Source organism: Aureobasidium melanogenum (genome assembly GCF_000721775.1).
Source record: "Aureobasidium melanogenum CBS 110374 unplaced genomic scaffold scaffold_11, whole genome shotgun sequence".
Lineage (NCBI taxonomy): Eukaryota > Fungi > Ascomycota > Dothideomycetes > Dothideales > Saccotheciaceae > Aureobasidium > Aureobasidium melanogenum.
The window spans coordinates 243,286-263,694 of NW_024470063.1; the positions used below are offsets into that span (position 1 = coordinate 243,286).

General features: G+C 50.3%; 10 protein-coding genes across 10 annotated transcripts; 4 read left to right on the plus strand and 6 right to left on the minus strand.

Moving 5' to 3' along the window:
* Nucleotides 1-518: 518 nt before the first annotated feature.
* M437DRAFT_84767 (uncharacterized protein) lies at nucleotides 519-1,143 on the minus strand (the record flags this gene model as incomplete). The annotated part of the gene is made up of 2 exons (XM_041028158.1): nucleotides 519-989; nucleotides 1,045-1,143. 2 exons carry the CDS (start codon nucleotides 1,141-1,143, stop codon nucleotides 519-521), a joined length of 570 nt encoding a protein of 189 aa, XP_040879451.1.
* A 150-nt stretch (nucleotides 1,144-1,293) lies between these two features.
* Nucleotides 1,294-1,903, minus strand: M437DRAFT_84768 (uncharacterized protein; the record flags this gene model as incomplete). The annotated part of the gene is made up of 2 exons (XM_041028159.1): nucleotides 1,294-1,788; nucleotides 1,844-1,903. The coding sequence occupies 2 exons, from the start codon at nucleotides 1,901-1,903 to the stop codon at nucleotides 1,294-1,296; spliced, it is 555 nt and encodes a 184-aa protein (XP_040879452.1).
* A 485-nt stretch (nucleotides 1,904-2,388) lies between these two features.
* M437DRAFT_84769 (uncharacterized protein) lies at nucleotides 2,389-2,835 on the minus strand (the record flags this gene model as incomplete). The annotated part of the gene is made up of 1 exon (XM_041028160.1): nucleotides 2,389-2,835. One exon carries the CDS (start codon nucleotides 2,833-2,835, stop codon nucleotides 2,389-2,391), a length of 447 nt encoding a protein of 148 aa, XP_040879453.1.
* Nucleotides 2,836-3,404: 569 nt separating this feature from the next.
* On the minus strand, nucleotides 3,405-4,024 carry M437DRAFT_66299 (uncharacterized protein; the record flags this gene model as incomplete). The annotated part of the gene is made up of 2 exons (XM_041024723.1): nucleotides 3,405-3,881; nucleotides 3,935-4,024. 2 exons carry the CDS (start codon nucleotides 4,022-4,024, stop codon nucleotides 3,405-3,407), a joined length of 567 nt encoding a protein of 188 aa, XP_040879454.1.
* A 721-nt stretch (nucleotides 4,025-4,745) lies between these two features.
* On the minus strand, nucleotides 4,746-6,879 carry M437DRAFT_49301 (P-loop containing nucleoside triphosphate hydrolase protein; the record flags this gene model as incomplete). The annotated part of the gene is made up of 2 exons (XM_041021815.1): nucleotides 4,746-6,598; nucleotides 6,750-6,879. The coding sequence occupies 2 exons, from the start codon at nucleotides 6,877-6,879 to the stop codon at nucleotides 4,746-4,748; spliced, it is 1,983 nt and encodes a 660-aa protein (XP_040879455.1).
* A 1,018-nt stretch (nucleotides 6,880-7,897) lies between these two features.
* Nucleotides 7,898-8,605, minus strand: M437DRAFT_84772 (heme oxygenase-like protein; the record flags this gene model as incomplete). Its single annotated transcript, XM_041028161.1, has 1 exon — nucleotides 7,898-8,605. The coding sequence occupies one exon, from the start codon at nucleotides 8,603-8,605 to the stop codon at nucleotides 7,898-7,900; it is 708 nt and encodes a 235-aa protein (XP_040879456.1).
* A 795-nt stretch (nucleotides 8,606-9,400) lies between these two features.
* Nucleotides 9,401-11,362, plus strand: M437DRAFT_30241 (Arginase/deacetylase; the record flags this gene model as incomplete). The annotated part of the gene is made up of 1 exon (XM_041019176.1): nucleotides 9,401-11,362. A coding segment is annotated over one exon (1,962 nt), but the record flags the coding sequence as incomplete, so codon positions are not given.
* A 1,674-nt stretch (nucleotides 11,363-13,036) lies between these two features.
* M437DRAFT_49516 (uncharacterized protein) lies at nucleotides 13,037-14,797 on the plus strand (the record flags this gene model as incomplete). The annotated part of the gene is made up of 1 exon (XM_041021847.1): nucleotides 13,037-14,797. One exon carries the CDS (start codon nucleotides 13,037-13,039, stop codon nucleotides 14,795-14,797), a length of 1,761 nt encoding a protein of 586 aa, XP_040879458.1.
* An 884-nt stretch (nucleotides 14,798-15,681) lies between these two features.
* Nucleotides 15,682-17,275, plus strand: M437DRAFT_66304 (uncharacterized protein; the record flags this gene model as incomplete). The annotated part of the gene is made up of 3 exons (XM_041024724.1): nucleotides 15,682-15,739; nucleotides 15,798-16,664; nucleotides 16,773-17,275. The coding sequence occupies 3 exons, from the start codon at nucleotides 15,682-15,684 to the stop codon at nucleotides 17,273-17,275; spliced, it is 1,428 nt and encodes a 475-aa protein (XP_040879459.1).
* A 1,631-nt stretch (nucleotides 17,276-18,906) lies between these two features.
* M437DRAFT_84776 (uncharacterized protein) lies at nucleotides 18,907-19,391 on the plus strand (the record flags this gene model as incomplete). The annotated part of the gene is made up of 2 exons (XM_041028162.1): nucleotides 18,907-18,960; nucleotides 19,014-19,391. 2 exons carry the CDS (start codon nucleotides 18,907-18,909, stop codon nucleotides 19,389-19,391), a joined length of 432 nt encoding a protein of 143 aa, XP_040879460.1.
* Between the last annotated feature and the right edge of the window lie 1,018 nt (nucleotides 19,392-20,409).

Sequence of the window (20,409 nt, forward strand, 5' to 3'; positions counted from 1 at the left end):
TGATATAAAAGCAGAAATGCCTAGCTGGGGCAGAGACAGGAAGATAGGGCAGTTTCTGTTTGACTCTATGATGTAGGCTAAGGTATCGCTATTGTTTGCTGTAAAAATGTACAAACCATAGCCAATGCACTTGGGAAAACATTGATGTAAGAGGTGTTTCAGTGCGCGTGTATGTCAAAACAAGCTGCCAACTGAACCGTGCATGTGTGATGTCTAGCATGAACTTTTCCAAGAGCCAAAGCATATAACGTGTATAGCTATAGAAATGCACAATCCTGTTGGGAAACAGGATCATGTCTACTGAGAGGCAGTAAGTTACCGACTTTCTGTGGACATGCCTCATCATCTGGGGATAATTGTGCCTTCCTATAGCATGCAGATTTGCTCTTTGCTATAGTGGGAGTAAATGAGAGTCACAAATTTTGATTGAGGTGGAGCTAACAGCCACAGGTCAGAGTACATCATTGAACCAAGTTCCTAATCTCCTCTCTCATCCCCCATCTCCTCCGAAACCCCACTCAAGGTCCCTCCATTATGGCCTCATTCAACAAACGTTGGAACTGAGTCAGCTCCAGGCCAAAGCCAGCCCACTCATCCATCCACTCCCTCATCTCATCGCTGTCAATCTCAATACCCATCAATCCTGCTTTCTCTCCGAGCAGAGTTCGCGCCTTCTCGATTAACTGGGAGCCCTTGTCTAAGGTCTCTTGGATCTTGGCTTGGTACTCGCGTCTTTTCTGGCTGTGGTGGACCATCATTTGCAGATCGGCAGGGTTCCCAGCATGAGCGTTGGACCCGGCTTGGTTGTGATAGGCGGCATGGTGTTCTTGGAGCTTTTTGATGTGGAGGGCGAGATGACTGAGATGATCCTTGAGGCTGGATGTGGCGGAAAGGCGGGTGTCGGAGGCTTTTGCAAGGAAGGCATTGAGGTCTTCAAGCTTCTTTCTGGTGGTTTCGGCTTGGGTTGGGGTGCTTGAGCTGTCTGTGGACTATATGCAGAGGTATTAGTCGTTGTTTTGGGGAACGGGGTCTGCAGGTACTAACACCAGAGCCAGAGGTCTCAGTACCTGCAGTAGAGGATTCAGGGGGGCCTGTAGTGGTCCAGGTCTGGTCGCCGTCTCCCATGATGAACGTATCTGCCATGGTGGAGATGAGTTGATGCTTGACAGTAATGGGTTTGGAGAAGGTTGGAAGGCGAGAAAGGTGAATTTTGAGACCATCTCATACAACACGATCTTGAATGCCGCCGACTAAGCGATTTGACTCGTTTGTTGAAGCACCTTCCGGAACCTCTCAATCCTGTCCAATGCCGGCACTCTTGAGCATCTGCTCCCCGAGATCCTTTCTGATCTTGTGATGCCTTTTCTCTTCTTCAACAAACCATTCCAGGTCCTTTGCAAAAGAGGACGTCGCCCGACCACCTGTCAGAATTGTGAATTCTATGTACAACTCTTTGATCTCCGCCTCAATCTCTAACATCCTTTGTCGAATCTGTACCATGGCCAGTTGGGCGTTGGCTCTTTGTGTGTCAAGAGCAAGTAGGTCGGACGCCTTCTGCAGCTGAGCTGTATCGTCAAAGTCCAAGATAAGAGGCTCTTCTACATTTCCCATTCGCTTTTGCAGTCTGAGGTATCGGCGATTGCATCTGTTCCACTCGCGATAGTGCTGGGGGCCTTCTGCATCGATCTTTTCCATCTCTTGGGCAAGTTTCTTTGCCTGGCTTGTCACTTCCATGGCTCTTTCATGTCTGGCTTTGATAGTCATGGCCGAAGGGTCAAAAGGTATTTTCTGCAACTCAATCAGCTCAACTTCCTTAAATTGCTCTTCTGTCTGGTCAACTTACATCTTGGTGAGCATCTCTTGCATCAACGGAGACATCGCCTTCAAGCGCGTGGTCATTCATGTTTGCTTGACTTGGATGTAGAAAACGCAACTCTCGAGATCAGATCGTGGAAGTGTTGAGAAAGATCTTTGGATGTAAGCGGGGGTCAAAGCCTCTTGAGCAAAGATCTTACAAGCAGAATGTGGTCTTGCAGAAGACGAGGTGGCAGAAACTTCCAGCCAAGAAGGTGGTTCGGAAGAACAAGAGCAAAAGACCTTTGACGATGTTTTATGTGAACAAAGGCGGGAGAGGTTGAGCGATTGAAACAGTTTTTGAGGGGATGGTGTTATGTTTATTGAAGCAAGGAAAAGAATCGAATTTCTGCAGTAGAAGAATTTTCGTTGTGGAAGAAAGAAGGTGCTCGAAACCTCAAGGCAGCAGCAAATGTGTTGTTGAATTTAGTGATAGTGAGCCAGGACCCGTTGTTCTGCCATTTCCTCCGTTCTTTGTTTCTGACTGTCCATCATTATCAGAGCCATTTGTATTTGAGCTGTCCGCTTGTCGATCTACATATTTTGGAAGACGATGGTTCTGTAGACTTCAGAATATCCAACGCGAGTTTCCTCGATAATTTCTCTTCTTTGTGCAAACCACCCTCTCAGTTCAGCAGGCAATTTTTCCAGCTCAGATTTGTGGTTGGTGATGATTTCTATCTCCAGAGTAGCTAATATGTCAAGCTTAGCAAAGACAAGTCTCTTTTCGGCGTTTCCTCCAGATTCGCGCTTCATGCATTCATTTTGCAGATCGAGAAGACGAATATGAGCGTCGAGAGTAGTAACATTGTCCAGGTTGATGGTCTGCAGTTCCGTCCTACTTCTCCTCTCGAATCTGCGAAGTGCCTTTTCAGCTGCGCAAGCTTGGACAGAATTGGCTTGGATCTTGATGAGGTGAGACAGAACCTCTTGATCCGTCTCGGCGAAGGCCTCCAACAGAGTCCCCAGAATGATACTCATGATGATCTTCTATCACCAAATTAGTTTGCATGTGCACTCGTGAGAGGGCTGCCATACCGAAGGAGAGGATTGTTTTGACTTCTTTGTGACAACGGCGTCAGCAGCGGACGGCTTTCAGTTCTTTGTACTGTGGTCGATGCTCGAAGTAGCTGAGGATGGTCGTGGAGAAGCGGGTTTTGGTCATCAAGTCAGGGAGGTCTGCTTATATATATGTAGCAGATGGCGGATCGCATCAACTGTTGAGGTCCGGAGGAGCGTGACTGTTGATCGAAGTGAGCACTCACCCGTGAGCCACCAAGTCGTGGTGAGTACCAACTTGGAGACAGTAGGAGAAGGCCGGAATGAGGTGAATGAAGACAAGGAAGTGAGATTGAGACTGAGGAGAAAAGCAGCACGTCTCCTCTGGAGCTTTGCCATGTTTTGATTGAGCCATAGCAATGCAGGGTATATCGGCGAACGACAATCCCTCCGGTGAGACCTTCGGGCGGGCTTCTTCTCTGCAAGCACTCCTCCCGAAGGACAACCTTGTGTATTGCATCGCCCCAGGGCAGTGGCTTCCAGGGAGAACACTACGAGCTGGCAGGATCAGCTGGTGCAATAGCCAAAATAGCACGGCATCTAGCAAGCAAAGCATGACGATTAAAAGCCAGATCCCTCGTCACATGCTCAAACTTGACCACCATCTCAGCCTCAGCATTCTCCGTCAACTCCGCACCAAACCTATCCCTGATATTTCTTTCAAGAACAGTCAACTCCTCCTCGCGAACAATGACATCGCTACTTAGACGATAAACCTCAGGAACGTTTCTCAGAGCGAGGTTGTTGAGACGGAACCATTCGAGATGGTTATCAAGAGTAGTCAGAGCGTCGAGGTCGATAGTGTGCATGTCGACATTGGTTGCTTGCTCGTGGTTGTTGAGAGCTGCATAGTGGGTGTTTGCGATTGTGTTCAATGCATCTCTGTGTTGGGCGATGTCGTCGATTGCGTTGCAGAGACTGAAGAATCTGGTCAACTCGGCCACTAGATCTTCGCAGAGAGCCAGGCACTACAGATGTGCGTCAATGGGCAATTGTCAGATCCATTCTTGATAGGCCTTACCTGCACAGGAGCAGCGGTATCTCCATCAGGAGGGGAAGCACCGTTTTGACCAGAATTGGCAACGCTGGCATTGGAGATGTCGTCAGCCATTGTGTGTATGTTGACCGGTGTGTCGTTATCTTCTTCAGCAGGGGTCGCGTACTTTGTGCAAAGGAGAATTGAGAAAGACAACAAGCTGTTAGAGGCGACATGAGGCATGAGCACGAATGCCGAGCAATGCAAACGAATCTTGATGCCTAGCAAACAATCCGGAACCTTCTCTAAGTCGGAAAGGAAATTGGTGCATCATTCCGTGTTTGACCCCCTCGATCATGGCAGAGCTTCGATGGATGACCAGACCATCCTCCAATGCATTGACCTAAAAACAGTGTTAGAGAAGACTCTCAACTTGAAGTGGTGCTTGAGGGTATGAATTCCTTGCCTGGAAAGAAGAAATGGCCGGCTGACAGTTCCACCAGGAGCTGTTCAGAGGCCTCCAATCCTGATGCTTTTGAATCGAGGCTGCTTGGACTGTCGGACGTCGACGAGAACGAATAGTCAGGATAACCGGAAGCTGTGGTGTTCTGGGACAGTCATGACATAGAACGAGGAAAGAGCGAGTGTTCGAGCAAGTAGGAAATGGCAAACAACTTGAGCATGGAAAAAGAAAGACGTGAGAATTTTTCTACCAGAATATACGCTTTAAGTTGATCTGGGATTAAGAAAACAAAGCACAGAGTATATCTCCCCAACCCTTTGTACTCCACCAACGCCAGACACATGAATAACGAACCATGATAAATGCAAGAAGAGCACCGTGGATATCACCCATCTACCTGCTTCTGGTGCTGCCGTTACCACGCTTACCAGCGGTGAGCCACTTGGCAAGCGAGGCAGTTGTGTGACGATCACCCTCTCCCTGTCTGGCGCTGCGGTTCATCTTCTTCTGACCCAGCTTGTGCAGACGCTCGGCCTTGGTGCGTGCAACCTCGTTGCTAACACCATCCTCGCGTCTGTTCATGCGACTAACACTACGAGTGCGAGACATGGCGCGAGAAATGCTGTTGCGGTGCTTGGCGGGAGCGTCGCCGCCATCGACATCCATCATGTCGGCGTCTTCGACAGCCTCTGAACGGCCGCGAGGACGAGATTGCGAACGAGCACGAGCACGCTCTGAGATAGATGTGGAGTCGTGGCCAAGAGCCTCGAGGCCTCTCTCCATCTTCTCCAGTTGGACAGCCTTCTTGCTGCGGGGAATGACGGCACGGTTCTTGAGCGACTTGCGCATCTTGGCTTCGTTGCGGATGAGTTGGCGCTTCTCACGAATGAGCTCGGCCTTGTAGCGGATGTCTGCGTCTTCGGCATCTTCGACCTCGTCTTCTGATTTGTCGTAGTAGCCCTCTGCCTCGAGACGGGCTTCCTCCTCTTCCAAAGCGGCGAGCTTGCTCTCGATTTCGGGGTCGACAAAGTCGTAAACGTTCTTTCCGTCGAGGAATTCGGGCATCTTGTCCTCGCGCCAGTCGGGGTTCTCGAGCAGCCACTTCTCCTTGAGGTTGATGTTGAAGACACCAGCACCACCGTTCTCCTCCTCGATATCGCGCATGAGGGTGATACGGTTGGGGTCTGCCTTATCGTACTTGACTCTGGTCTTGACAACGTCGGGAACGAAGGTTTCGCGGACGACACCACCCATGGGTTGGGCGACGTGGATACGGCGGAGAACATCGTTGAGACGACCAGTGACTTCACCAGAAGCGTTGGTACCGGCCTTGAGCTTCTGTGCGTTACGCTCGGCGAGGAGACGGTCGCAAGCAGCGTTACGGACGTTCATGAGACCTTCGGTGGTTGTGCAGGAAAGCTGGAGCATCTCAACGTTGTCAGACTTGCACATCTCGGCAAGAGCTTGCTGGGTCTCGGGGTCGAGGTCCTCGGGGCGCATGGCGTCAATCTTGTTAATGACAACGAAAACGAGCTTGTTGGCGAAAAGAGGCTTGATGGATTGGAAAAGCTGCATCTGAGCCGAGACTGAGTAACCACACTGCTCAGACAGATCCATGAAGTAGAGAATGGCAGAGCGCAAGTGGGCAATAGCAGTAATCGACTGCATTTCGATTGTGTTCATCTCTTCCAGAGGATGGTCCAGAATACCGGGAGTGTCGATGGCCTGGAAACGAAGCATCTTGTAATCGAAGTGACCGACGAACAAACTCTTTGTTGTGAAGGCGTAGGGCTGGACGTCGACATCGGCGCGGGAGATGTTCTTGAGGAAACTCGACTTTCCGACGTTGGGGTAACCGCAGATGAGGAGAGTACGGGTGTTGGGGTCGATGGAGGGAAGACGACCCAAGTGCTGGCGAACTTGCTCGAGGTAGAGGAGAGGGTCCTTCAGACGCTTGCAGATGGTGGCCATGCGACCAAGAGCAGCGCGCTTGAGCTGCTTGCACTGGAAGAGCGACTGACCGTACTTGACGAGACGAACATAATCGCGGGCGACTGTCTCGATCAAGTGCTTAGCGGTGGACAGCTGACCGAGGGCGATGCGGAAGTGGTCTGCATCGTAGAGGGTGTTGAGCAGATCCTTGTGGAAGGGGTGGATGTCGGCGAGACGAGGGAAACCATCGAGGACGGCTTGGATCTTTTCGGCAAAGGTTTCGCAGGTGAACTTGATCTTGCGCATGTAAAAGGCTGCGGATGGTGTCAGTCGTTTGTTCTCATTGTTTGATTGCTCCTTCCTGCGTGTCCATCGCTCTCTCCTTCTTGTCCGATGCTCTTGCGTGGTGGCTCTTGCCAAACCACCTGAAAACTCATCTCTCCTGCAACAAAAAGTGGTACACACCTCTGATTCTCGAAATCTTGAAACCCGCTCTGATCTGAGTGGGCAGTCTCCTCTGAGTTCTGCTCAGGACAATGTCCAAGAACTCCTGCGACGTCGGCACAGGCGCGATATCCTTCCACGTCGTCTTCATCTTTGCGGTGTGTTGTTGTGGTTGGGGTTGGGTTCTTGTTGCGAGAACTGACCGAAATCCTTCTCTGCTGCGACGGGCTCCTTCCTCGAAAAATCTCGCCTCCAGACTTTCTGACAAAGTTCTGCCGCAAAGGCGGTCTGCGGGAAGTTGAAGCTAAGGGACTTTTGTTCGCCGACCTCCGCGATTTGGTTGGACAAGTGCCAAGCCTGTTCTTCAATTGACCTCACTTGATGTCGTCTTCCAGTCTGGCACTCTTTCCTGCTCTCGATTCCTCTGTCATTATTTCTTCTGTTTCACTTGCTCATGTGTTGCTCCTCCGCTTGACTCTTGATCTCTTTCGGTCTGTCTTTTACCAGCAGCGCTTCAGACACCGCCTTGCATCCGCGAAACGCTTCAGCGTCCGTGCACCCGCCACAAAATCTCTTCTTCGTATCCACAACATATACCTCCCTTTCTTCCACCACTACATCAAGCCCCTTTAGCTCAGTTGGTAGAGCGCGGCACTAGTAATGCCGAGGTCGCCGGTTCGACTCCGTCAGGGGGCAGTCATGCATATCTTTTGTCGATACACCATGTTAAACATTCATTTCTTGGTGGATGTACCTTTTTGGACCCTGGATATTTTTAGTTCGCGTGGGGGAGACCCTGACGCTCCGACGCTCCTACGCTCCCCTACCGCCGACAAGGCCCGAGGACAGGGACCATTCATTGCTCTCTCTAGATTGTTGCTCCTGTTCAAGAACTGGTCGTGACCTAGCATGTTTTGTACTGTCCTACGCTGTGATGTCTACTATCTGTATTCAAATTCATAAGTCCAGACTGTAGGACGACCGAGTGGTATGCACCTACATTCCACAACACGATTTTGGGGTTGCTTTCTCTCCATTCCGAATGTGAAATACACAGCATTGCTAAACGCAAAAGACTGGTTTGAGATCACCTTGATATCGAAAGGTGTAGAGCTGCAGATTGCTGTTGCTGCTAGTAAATTCATTGGGCTCGAAATATTCGCATGATTCTATTGCTGCGTAACCTTTGGCCAGAAGTTCTCCTCAGCCCACAAGACTTGGTCCCATACTTGCTCACACTTGACCCACTCTTTGCTACCTTCGGCGATGTCCTCAGCGAGCTCGTCTAGTAGCTTGCCAATGCTTACGACAAACTCCTCAAACTCTTCACAAGTCCAGTTGGGTATCAGCGTAGTATGAAGCACATGCGACTTCCTGTCCTCGGGCACCTCATTCTTGAAGCTCAGGGCATACTTCCAAGCCTCTAGATAGCATTTCTCGGTCGCCCACAACGCCGTCATACCAACAAGTATGCTCTGATTGGGTGCACCGGCGCCAGCAAACATGTCTTGGTATGCTCTTGTCTCCTTCGTCGCCGTCTCGCCTCCTTCTTCCCAGTCAAAGTGCTCTTTTAGAATGTCTTCGAACATGCCAAGCTCCCTTCGAACGTTGGTAAGGGCATTGATGAAGCAATCAGCAACACGCCATTCGAGCGACTTTTCGCGTGAGGCAGAGGGAATGGAAGCTTTCGAGAGCATGTTGCCCATGAAGGGGATGTAGGAGAAGATGTAAAGGCGGTCTTGTGTCAACCAGGCTAGTAGAGCTGGAGTAGGTAGTTTTGAGGTGCCGGCGAGACGGAGCCATGGATGGTTGGTTGCGGACTTGAAGGCATCTCGACTGTGAGAGAGGAGGTGGTCGGTGAGCTTCTTGGGAGCCATAATAGCGAAGTATTACAGTCTATCACGCAACAAAAAGTCGTGTATACAAGCAGGATAGGATGAGGAGCTATGTCTCAACAGGTTGTCTTGATAGGGTTGACCTGGAGCCGATAGCGGCAGAGGACTATAGCTTGGATGATGCAGGTCTGACTCGGAGCCAGACGGCGACCGCGGATGCGTTAGCGAACTGAACTATTGAGACCTACTCTCACCCTGATGCGACAAGACAGCGTCTGGAGCTTGCTTGCAACATATCGCAATATGAGCAGAGCATGTCGTTGCATGAGAGAGACAGGCAGGTGCGACACGAAAGCCGATGAGCAGCGCCAAGACTCGCAACAGGGGACGGGTGGGAGAGTGGGCAGCAAGCTTTCCAGGGGTTTGAATGCCAACTTCGAGCTTTTGAATCAATGCAAGAATATTCAGTTATTATCAGACAACATGCAAGAAATGTCTGGTTGCGCAGAAACACCACATTGAATCAGAAAATCTGCAAGCGCATAATATAAAAAAGAAATGGCCGAGCATCCTCGTTCAAGTCCCGGTCCTGGGCACCACAGGGAACAAAGTCCATCCCTGTCTCGGAATCTCGACCGATTATCTCTGGTCAGATCCGGTTCTCCAGCTGATCGCAGAAGTGCATCTCGAATCTCATCAAGTCCCATGCCATCGAACTATCGATCAACAACTCCTGGCGCATCCGACTCACCATCAGCTCTGCGCAGAGCTTCCAGCTCAATGAGCCACACAGGAACTCCCCCGAGGCGAAAATCGTCAATGTCTTCTTTGCGCAGCATGACTAACCAAACTTCTCCTGCTGGTTCTCCTCGCCGTGGCGATCGCTCTTCTTCTACTCTTGGATCTTATCCTTCTCATGCATTGGTCGAAGAACCTGCGCCGTTGACAGCTGCGCAAGTCGCATCCACTTACTTTGCCCAAGAACTGGCTCTACACGAATCTGAGTTTACGACTGCGCAGGTCGCAGTAATCCTCCACGATGCCTGCTACGGACACAGATTTTCAAGGCCAAAGACTTCCAAGGGTATGCTGAGCATGATTGTTGAGAGGCCAGAGCGCGTGCTGGCCGCTGTGCTTGGTCTTTCAGCCGCCTACGTTCGTCTTGGATCGAGGCATTCAGGTGGACAACATGCCCCTCATCCGGACAAGCAACCAAATTCTCGCATCCCGTTCAAGATCAGGAAAACTTCTCGCGCAGTGCCGTTGACTTCGCCATTTGTTTCTGCTGTACATGGAACTGAGTGGATGAAGGAGCTTGAGACCATGTGCAACGTCGCTGGAGAGAAACTGGAGCTGCACATGAAGGAACTGGCCAGACCGCAGGCTCCAGGCTCGACAGCAGAGAAGCAGCCTTTCCACGAGGGCGATCTGTATCTCTGCTCGGAATCACTGAACGCGCTGCAGGGTGCTATTGGTGGTGTCTGCGACGCTGTCGACACAATCTTCTCCAGCATCCCGACTTCTCCGAAACGTGCCTTTGTGGCCATCCGACCACCCGGTCATCACTGCTCTTCCGATTTTCCTTCTGGCTTTTGTTGGATCAACAATGTGCACATTGGTATTGAATATGCTGCGCAGACCTATGGCCTTACACACGCCGTGATCTTGGACATCGACTTACATCACGGTGATGGATCACAGGATATCACTTGGGAGAGGAACGCAAAGAGCGCCAGAATGCCCAAGAATGCTTCTTTCACAAAGAAGACCGCGATTGGATACTACAGTATGCACGACATCAACTCATATCCTTGTGAAGATGGAGACAAGGAGAAAGTCACCAATGCCAGTCTTTGCATCGACAACATTCACAATCAATCAATTTGGAATGTCCATCTAGAAGCTTGGAAGTCTATGGACGAATTTTGGGCTCTGTACGAAACGAAGTACTTGATTCTGCTGGAGAAAGCTCGGACGTTCTTGAAGAGACATACACAGACGATCAAAGATTCACACAAGCAGGCTCCGCCTAGAGCGGCGATCTTCATTTCTGCTGGTTTTGATGCAAGTCAGTGGGAAGGTGCTGGTATGCAGAGACATGCAGTCAATGTGCCTACTGAGTTCTATGCTCGTTTTGCAAAAGACGTCGTCAAACTAGCTCAAGAAGAAGGCACTGGCGTCAATGGTCGTGTCATTTCTGTGCTCGAGGGAGGTTACAGCGACAGAGCCCTCTGCAGTGGTGTTCTCAGTCATATCTCAGGACTCTGTCAAGACCCAAGCTCGACAGATACCAACGAATCGCAAGCATCTCATGCCGATGATGACATCGCAAGCGCAATGCAGAGTATGAACATCTCCAATGGTTCCCCGAACGGTACACCCGGATATGACTCGAGTTGGTGGGATGTCAAAAACCTGCAAGCTTTAGAGACCCATGTCACACCACCTCCACCACCAGCCCCTACCAGAACCCAACGCACTGCTATGCCAACATATGCCACGCCCACTCAGTCGTTTACAGGAAAGGTGGTCGACCCACTCAAGTTCCAAAGATCGATATCAGGCACAATGCGTCCAATGTCACCTAGACCTGCTGGACCAAAAGAACCACCTGAAGTCAATTGGATTGTTGCTGTGCATGAATTAAGCAAACTCATCATTCCTTCGGATCGTCAGACAAGAAGCCATGCGCCAGAAGACCTGGCGCCAGTAAGAGTCAAGAAGGATAGACTCTCTGCTCCGGTGGCTATATCGGCAGAGCCAGTTGCAGGTGGAAGACAGTTGCGAACCAGAAAACCAAAAGGTGCCGGTACAGTCAGCCCGCCAACCGAAGCAGATATGCAGGTCAAACCTCTTCCAGTCGATCTTGCTAGGCGCCAGACGATTTCGGAACTGCCAACACCTGCTAGTGTTGAGCCTGCACCAATTCAACAGCCAAAACGAACGACAAGAAGAACTAGCAACATGTTCGACATGAAGACAGAGGCTGCCGATGTGCCACCTGTGCCTGCTATGCCTGTGCAGCCACCACCTTCAAGTCCGAAAAAGTCGCGTGCAAAGGCATTGAAGCCTGTGTTGCCGGAAGAGCCAGTCATTAAGCAGGAACCACCAGAACCATTGTTCAAGCTTGAAAATCGCGCACCACGCCCAGAACCCAAGCGCTACCCCTCAGAACCGTCTGTACCCAGTGCAATGCCTCTGACTATCGACTATACCAAACCGATCAATCATATCCAGCCACTGCGACCTGCCGGAATCAAAAGGATTCATCTTAAGGTGGGGACACGAGAGGAGCATGATCGCAAGGTCAAGGAAATGGAGGAAAAAGCCAAGGCAGAAGCCAGAGCGAAATCAAACATGCCCGAGATGCCAATGCCTGAACAACTAGTCGAACAGGACGTTCTGAAAGTCGACCTGCCTAAGGTCGAATCGAGTTCTGCTTCGGATCTGACTGAACAACAAGACTCACGTAGGCCTCCAGTAGCGGCATCGCAGACTGTGCCCTCTGCCTTGATGCACAAAGATTCTCCTCTTTACCTCGACGTGGGAGAGAGCACACCACAACAGGCTGCTGGTGCGTCAGCCTCGCCAAGTCAACCGCAGGCTACAAACCTTCAGCAGGGGCAAGCTGTCGAAAAGCAGGAGCCCCGTGACTCTGCCGACCTATTGACCCAGGGTCGATCATTCCAATCTCAAGCTCCTTCGTATCAACCCGAATCACAGCAGCAATTCGTGCCAGCTCCACAACACACCCAAACGTTCTTCAACCCTTCATACACGCATCCTCAGAACAATCTCCCAACTTTCTCCAGCACAGGAGCAATTCCGTTCGCGCCTGCTCAAGCCAGACCAAGTGGCCCCAATCCCGTGTCTGGCCACGGAAATGGAGTGTCGAGATCAATGCTTGAGGAACTTCCCACTTTGAACAAGGTTATAACGCCGGACGATGTCGACATGATGGATCTGGACAGTCCAGAGAAGAAGAGATATGGACAAAAGATCATTCCCGAGACGCCACAGCACTAGACGTGCGTGGCAGAGGTCATAAAAGTTGATGGCAGATAGATGTGTTGCGGAGTCTCTTTTTCTGATGATACCCAATTAGAATGAATGATAATTTTGTGCCTGTCGCACTGCAGAAAAGTTTGAACAGAGCGCCTTCTACTGATATATGCCAAACATGAGCCCTACTCTACAACATCTGATAACCGACTACTGGTCGCACTCTAAAAAGTCGCATACGATCATCGGAGAGGGAAAGTCGATGATGCAGTGACGAAGGAGGGGCAGAGTTCCCAATTGGGAAAGACGTCGGACAGAACGCGAAATGTGCGCGTCCAGGATTCCGTCATGAGCGAGGCAGCTACAACAACGTCTATATCGCCGTCGCAAGACACAATCGCCACAAGATAGCTATCCATAACACGACCTATACCGATCGCATACATTCATTGCACGACAATCACCCATCCAATGCCGCCGAAACGCGCCGCGAAGGCCGCAGCTAAGCCCGCGCCTGCCACAGCTCCAACAACCAGAGGCACTCGATCGCGTGCGCAAAAGACGACTCCACCACAAGAAGAAGAGTCAGCACCCAGCAGTGTTGCGCGCAGCACCAGGTCACGCAAGTCTACAACAGTTGAACAAGATGCACCCGCACAAGAGGTGGAAGAAGAAGTTGCGACACGCGATGCGATCCCTCAACCTCGCACGAAACAGCAGCGCCCTACTACGCGTGGCCGCCCTCCGAGGACTGTCAAGAAGCCAGCACCTAGCCAAGCGAACAAGGATGTCATGGACAAGCTGAAGGCGCGCATGGAAGAAGACCGCAGAGCCACAAAAGCTGGAATTGTACCACAATCTGCACCTGAGACTCAATCGCAACAGGCAGTCCGAGAAGCCACGAACAACGATGGAGATGCTGCTTTGGTGCCTGCTCGCGCTGCTCCACGATCGCCCTCGCCAGCCAGGCAAACAGCAGTACCAGGAACGGCAGTCAAGGCGCCTGCTAGTGTCGTGCGTCCACAATCTGCTGTCAAGATGCAGAGTACGCCTGGAGCAGAGTCATCCGTTCTGGCCTTGCAGAACTTCAGACGACGCGCCCGTCAGCCTAGCTTGCTGCAGATGGTGCAGAATCTTGAACTTGCTGGAACTCCGATCGATGACACGACAGACTTCACTCTTGGTAGCTTGGGCGATGAAGATGATTTCGCGCCACATGACGAGAGCACACCTCTGCAGGTCTCCAAGGGTAGACCCATTGAGATTGAGCAAGAGCCGGAGGAAGACGTGGATGAGGAGGAGGTCGAGCAAGAGCAGGAGAATGCACAGACACCAGAACCGACATTGCCAAATTCAGACGATGAGTTCTACGGCGCGACACCACAGAAATCATCGCAACGGCAGACTCGTAAGCGCAAATCAGATGCCATCGAGGAGTCCGAAGTTCAAATCGCCCGTTCATCGCCTTCATTACCATCACCCTCAAGATCACTTGCTGGGAGAGAAGAATACGAGACCATTCCAGCAACAGCACCCGAAGACGACAGTGAAGAGCCAGCAACGACAGAGTCGCAACAACGCAGGTTGCTGAGTGATACCTACGCAGAGCCCATGAGCAGCTCACCACCACCTGACCCCATCAGTCCCGTCTCTCCCGAGCAACCTCGTCGAACCCCTGCACTCTCTCCTTCAGCCATCCGCAAATCCGCTCGAGCCGGTGGACAGCAGACCAAGAATGTTAAGCCATTGACAACAGCAACATTACGAGCCATGCTGCCCAAGCGCCGTGCTCAGCGTAAAGACGATTTTGATTTCAGTTCTTCATCAGCTCTCGAAGCCTCATCCTCAGCATTCGAAGACGAGAAGCGCAAAAAGGCAAGGACGAAGAAGACTGTCGCGACCAAGAAACCCGCGCCACCAAAATCGAAGAAAACAATTACAATAGCGACAAAAAAGACATCACGAACCTACGCTCGCAACAATAAAGAAAACAATCCTGTCGTTCAAATTTCTTCTGGCTCTTCAAGTCTGTCCGAGCTCAACAGTGATGAGCTCGAGGCAGACGAGACTGCAGACACGAGTATTGATACTATCAAAGGCTCTAACTCTGACGAGAAGATTTCTGACGAGTTGAAGAAAGCGAGAGAGAAGTTTGCAGAGATTGATAATTGGGACATGGAGTTTGAGAGTGCGAGTTTAGGGGCTGGTGGGGCGAGTAGTCCGTGGCGGTAATAGTTCTTGTCTACTGATTTTCGAGGGTGTGTGGTGTCTTGCAAGGTGTTCTGGCGTAAATAGGCTTGTAACGAGCAATCGGCACACTGTGGGATTTGTAGGCTGAATGGACTTTGGGTAGCTGTGCTTCGATATCGATATAATTATTGCTTTTGCTCCATCTCACTTGTAGGATCCATCTGTTCGTTCAATTGCGGGAATGTATTCGTGGTGACCGCAGGAAGGAGCAAAGGGAGGCTGGATTGCAAGCCCCACTTTTTGAGCGAACGTCGTCTCCTTCTGCTGGACGTGAATTGTCTTTCCTTCCAATCATGAACATCAAAGCAATATGGAATTCTCAAAGTTGAATTGACGCGTTATGCTCGTGGTTATCGAGATCGAATTGGAAGATTTGTCTCTTTATTAGTGTGACAAACAAACCGCGAATGCTTCTCCATCGCTCTGATAGGCGACAAGACATGGTTTCTTGAATTGCCTTTCTATTCGATCATCGAGATTGAGAGTCGAACGATATAACTGCTTGGATGTATTTGAGGTTTCAAGCTGCAGGTCTTTGGCTGGTTAAATGACTCTGAATAATTGCACGATAGTCTTTGCAGACGAAGCTGTTCTTGCGAGAGAGACTGAGGAAAATCTTCTTCCGGAATATTTACTGGACCTCGCCCTCACTGCAATGATTACGGCTTGGGATGTTGTTCGCGGAAAACTTACAGTCACATAAGATCGCTTTGTCTGCGTAGTTGACTTCTTCACTGTCAATTTGATTTGCGCTGGTCGATCGTCTCTCCAATCTGCGCGGTATTGCTGCAGTTTTCCTCGAGAGTTTTCGCATCACCTTTGACATAACTGTTGCGAATCGATCATCGTTCCGCTGTCGACAAAAGATGAAGACTGCAGAAGAACTCATGCCCGGTGGCAGATGGCTCTCGGTACCCGGAACTAGTATGTCATGAACACCTCATGGCTTATAGTGAGAACATGTGCATTGACAATTACCCAGACTTTGAGAGCGCCGCTTATGCACTGGCTGCTGGCATGACTACCCTAATGTCCGTTCAGCGGTCTTTGGACTGGTCAGATCTCACGACCGAGAGACAGATGTACGATGCCGTCAAACCGATGTGCAATACTCAGACGCTTGCTGAGCTGAAGAGCAATGGGATCAAATTCGACTCACAACGTCCTATGGACATGACTTCGCTCTCCTTTGTCATCCAGTCTTGGAATGCTAGGGTGGTGTCCCAGATCAGAGTTCACATGTCTTGCGATGGTCAAAACATTCCGGTGCCCTCCAAAGGTCATGATGGTTGCAAGTCAGTCTACATTCGGTGCATTGCCAACAGGTGGGAAGCTTATGGCTACTACCAAAATTCTGCAACGACTCCAGGACCTGTAAAAGCAGCCAACACCATCTCCATCATCACCCAGGTCGAAATCAAGCCTGTCGCAGTCTCTGAGTCACCAAGAGTCGCCAATCCCTTAGGAAAAGCCTCAAACACCCTGCCAAAAGATGCCAATGATGTTGCTGTGATGGTCAAAGAACTTCGCGAAAAATCTCTCAGCATCCTTCCAGCCATCACCAAACTGCACCGTCAGATCGAACTGTTCGACGCTGCGCTAAAGAAAGACCTACAGCCAGTAATAGACATTACTTACTATGAGCTTCGTACAAATACCTGCGATGCGATTGAATTCTTGGATACCATCATCTCCGACGACGTTTCTCAGGCCTCAAAGATGCTGATTGAGAATTTCCGTATGGAACGGATCAAGTCTGGCCGCCGCAACACTACATTCAAGCTTGTCGTTGAGCCTGTCACTCCTGCAAAATCTTGGGGACAGCTTGCGGCGGCTGCTCATCGTCCTCGTGTGTCTGCTTAAGGGTCCAGATCCAATGCGCGTGATAGACAGGTCTCGAACACCTTCTCCCCCATCGTACAGGTCGACATCAAGCCTAATCTTGACCCTGCAAGAGTGCCCGACACACACGACCCTAAATCTCGCCCGGCCGCAGACTCGTGGGAGAACAAGCCTATGGAGTCAGCGGTTCGTAACCTCCGCGATATCTCAACATATCTCACTGTACCCATCGAGAGGCTATGCTGCTGGACCGAGGTGCTTGATGTATCCCGCAATGAGACCGTACGGCCAGCTATAAATCGTCTCTTCTCTACATACATCATGATAGGTCGTATAGAAATCGAGGCGACGAGGAGTATTGAAGACAGTGCCACCGAGCAAGAGAAGGAGAGAGTTCTTACCATGATGGAAGGTTTCACTAAGCCTAACAGGGGCGAGCGCGTCAACCAAAAGAAGAACGAAGCTGCCGAACAGAAAGGAGACAAAAGATGCTGGTCAGAAAGTCGGCGAAGTGGCCAAGCAGAAAGAAGACAAGGACGCAGAGCAGAGAAAGCTCAAGGAGGCGGAGGAAGCTGCTGCTGCATATGCTTCACAAGACCGGCACGACTCTTGCAGTGATTCTGATTGAGAATGGGAAGGATGAATGTGGCTGGCGGTGGTCAAACGAGGATTGTCGAGAGAACAGAACTGCGCTCGATCGTTAGGAAAAGAATAAACCCCACTTTCTGCTTCGATCAAAGATTGTTCCCACATCGCGCCTGGAGAACTTTTCTTTGGCTGTATCTCATCTATTCTCTGTGTGTACAACAATGGCATTCAGGAGCTCGTAAAGTGAGAAGCAGTCGAACCCCCAAACCAATTCCAAACCAATCCCACCCCCACCACCATAGGTATATATTCTTCCAACTTCCGAGCATAAAACGTGTCCAGTAGTGTAGGGGATGTGCGTCGACATATGAACGTCTGAACCGATAGCAGAACACATTGGGAGTAAGGGCTCCAGGTTCGACCCTCCGGCCGATCCCTGGGGATTGAACCGAATTTCTTTTTGCACTTTTTGCTCTGGGTCTTGACATAACACAGCCAGGGCTAAATCTCATCGATACGACATGGCCTGGGTCATTGCGCCTCACATAGTAGTGTTTTCTGTGTCTTCTGTTTTTATGTTTTGGTTGTGTCTCAGGGGTTGACGGTGTGGGGTTGAGACAAACGCGTAGCTTGGCTTGTTGCTTGCGAAATCGATGGCTCGAAGTGTTTTGCAAAAAGTTTCTCATCGAAATATAACTCTGAAGTCTTCCCGCTACCTCTATCTTCCATTCGGGCACGTCAAAATCTCTTTACCTCATCTGACAACCCTTGCGCCCAACCATGGATGTCCACCGATCCAAACACTAACGACTATGTCCGCTCCTTCCGCCAAGAATATCCTCTTACCCTGTATGAACAAGCTTCAGGAGGCGTGCTGCTATCATGAGGGAGCAGACCACAACACTAGAAGTCCTCTTGGCAATCCTCTCGACCTTGTTCACCTGTTATAAGAGGACTTTTGGCATTAGGCGAAGACAGAGCAACTCGCAATAGACATTGCTGCGCTGAATGCAGTTAGTGATACAAAATTGATCGACGTGTTGGCCATTGTAGATTGATAGATACAGCGACTGCAGCTGCGAAGGACAATGAAGGAAGTAGCAAACGAGTGTTGCCGTCAAAGATCCTGCCACAACGACATGAACAGGAAGTCACGCCTCTTTGTGCCCCAGTAGGTCCTACCCAGTATGGTTCCACGCCCAACATTCACCAGTCTCGGAATTTGTGCATAGAGAAGCGGTGAGAGCTCCGGCCAATCGTTCTTCTGTTTTCAGAACAAGTGCTGGAATGGCTGGTCGATCGGCAATATACCGATCTTGACGTTTTGGTGGTACAGATGAGAGTTCATGCCTGTTACTGCCAGTTTCTCGACTTCAGCCCCTCTCCTGGACCGTGTGTATTGTGCATTGCGACAAGGTCGCCATCTTTGGTCCTACGATGAGGGAGTATATGAACTGGAAGGGTGTTTCTGTCTTTTGTTTTCTCTTCCTCACAACCTCCAAGAGTTTTGTTGACGTCTCATCTACGCTCTCGCTTTCTGCAACTCTTTGCAAGCTTTCACCATCATCGGGAAATCTCCAACGTCAACAAAGGAGGAGTATGACTATGAGGCAGATAGCCTGCAGAGCTGATTTTATGGTGTAGCAAACCCTTTCTGCACGATGTCGTGGTTCAAAGGAGCAGTGTCCCTTGCCAGTATTGCCGCAAAGAGAAGAGTGAGATTCAAAGCCCTGTGCCTTGACGGATTGATGCTCTGACACAGAACCAGGTCAAGCCTATGAACACTATCGTTCGATCTGCTGTTCCCCGACGAGCACCAAGAGTCATTGAGACTCAAACCCAGCAGAGCGGCCCCACTCGAAGTTCGATTATCCAAGAGATACTGAGCCAGAACCAAAGCCCAGGTTCCAAGGTTACATTCGGAGCGGCAATGCTTCTCGGCGCTACCATGCTCATTACTCCGTTCAAGGAGGGCTCTCCTGCACGAGTAATCCTGACCAGCACGGAAGCTTTGGTACGCCAACGAAAGTCACAGAGAGCACCTGCAATGCTCAAGAACTGGCTCAAAGCCTCTTACGTGTGGATCGTCATCCACGTATGGACCCTACTCCTGGCCATCGCTACCTGGAAGTTTGCAAGGTCCTGATGAGCTCAAGGTCACCAAAGGGCTGGACGATAATGATGGCTCTCATCCAGAGAGAGTATGCTTGACTGTTGTTGTGCTTTGCATCACATTTCATCCTGGGTCTGGCGTTCAGGAGTTGTGGTTGTTGTCTCACTACTTATTAGCCCTGAAAGTTGGGCTCTTCTGTCGATCAGAAATGTCTGACCATTTCACATCTAATTTTGTATACTTGTTGAGGCCTCTTAAACCCCATCACCATATTCTGAGGAACACATGCGGTAAGTCTGAGATTCGCCATGATAGCAGGAAATGCTTCGATTGTCAAACTGTTCTGCGAGATTGGCAGACTGCAGTAGGCCCCGTTGACCCTGAACTAGAAGATCATTGGATAGGGGAATATCGCAAAGCCTTCCCATTCGCCCAGACTGTAGCCAGCGATCTGTGCCAGGGGACTACCGACCAACAACGATTTTCCGAGAGCCACTTGAGCCACGTGCTTTGATACTTGCTTTTTGGTACAGCTGTATGCCCAAATGCATATCGTTTAAAGATTTGGTGTAATGCAATAGGTCACGTTGCTTGTACATGAACAACGCCTACGTCCTGCCTTCTTCGCTGAAACAATAGTCAGTTTTGCTACCAGCAGCGTTCACATTCCAAATACATATTTGCGAATTATGCGGTGTCAAAGATGACGCGTCAAGTTCATTGTATAGCCAGTATCAGTATGGTGACCTGGAGCCATTCAGGGGTTTGTGTGTATCAATCCGTCACATCCAGCCAGGTAGGTCGGTAGTAACAACCTCGAACTAACAATGTTAGCAGAATCATTCGCTGCTCCTTCGGATATGTGCATGATGCCAGCTATCTGTTTATACGTATGGTTTTTCAGGAGCTTCGTCGCACTGACAGCGCTTCGAAATTGTCATTGTTTCCGGAATCACCGTCATTGCAGCCTGGCTGACTATGTGTATGAACTATATCAGCTTTCCCCACAGCAGTTTCGTTGCTTTCTTCTTCACTGCGACCGGAACATCCA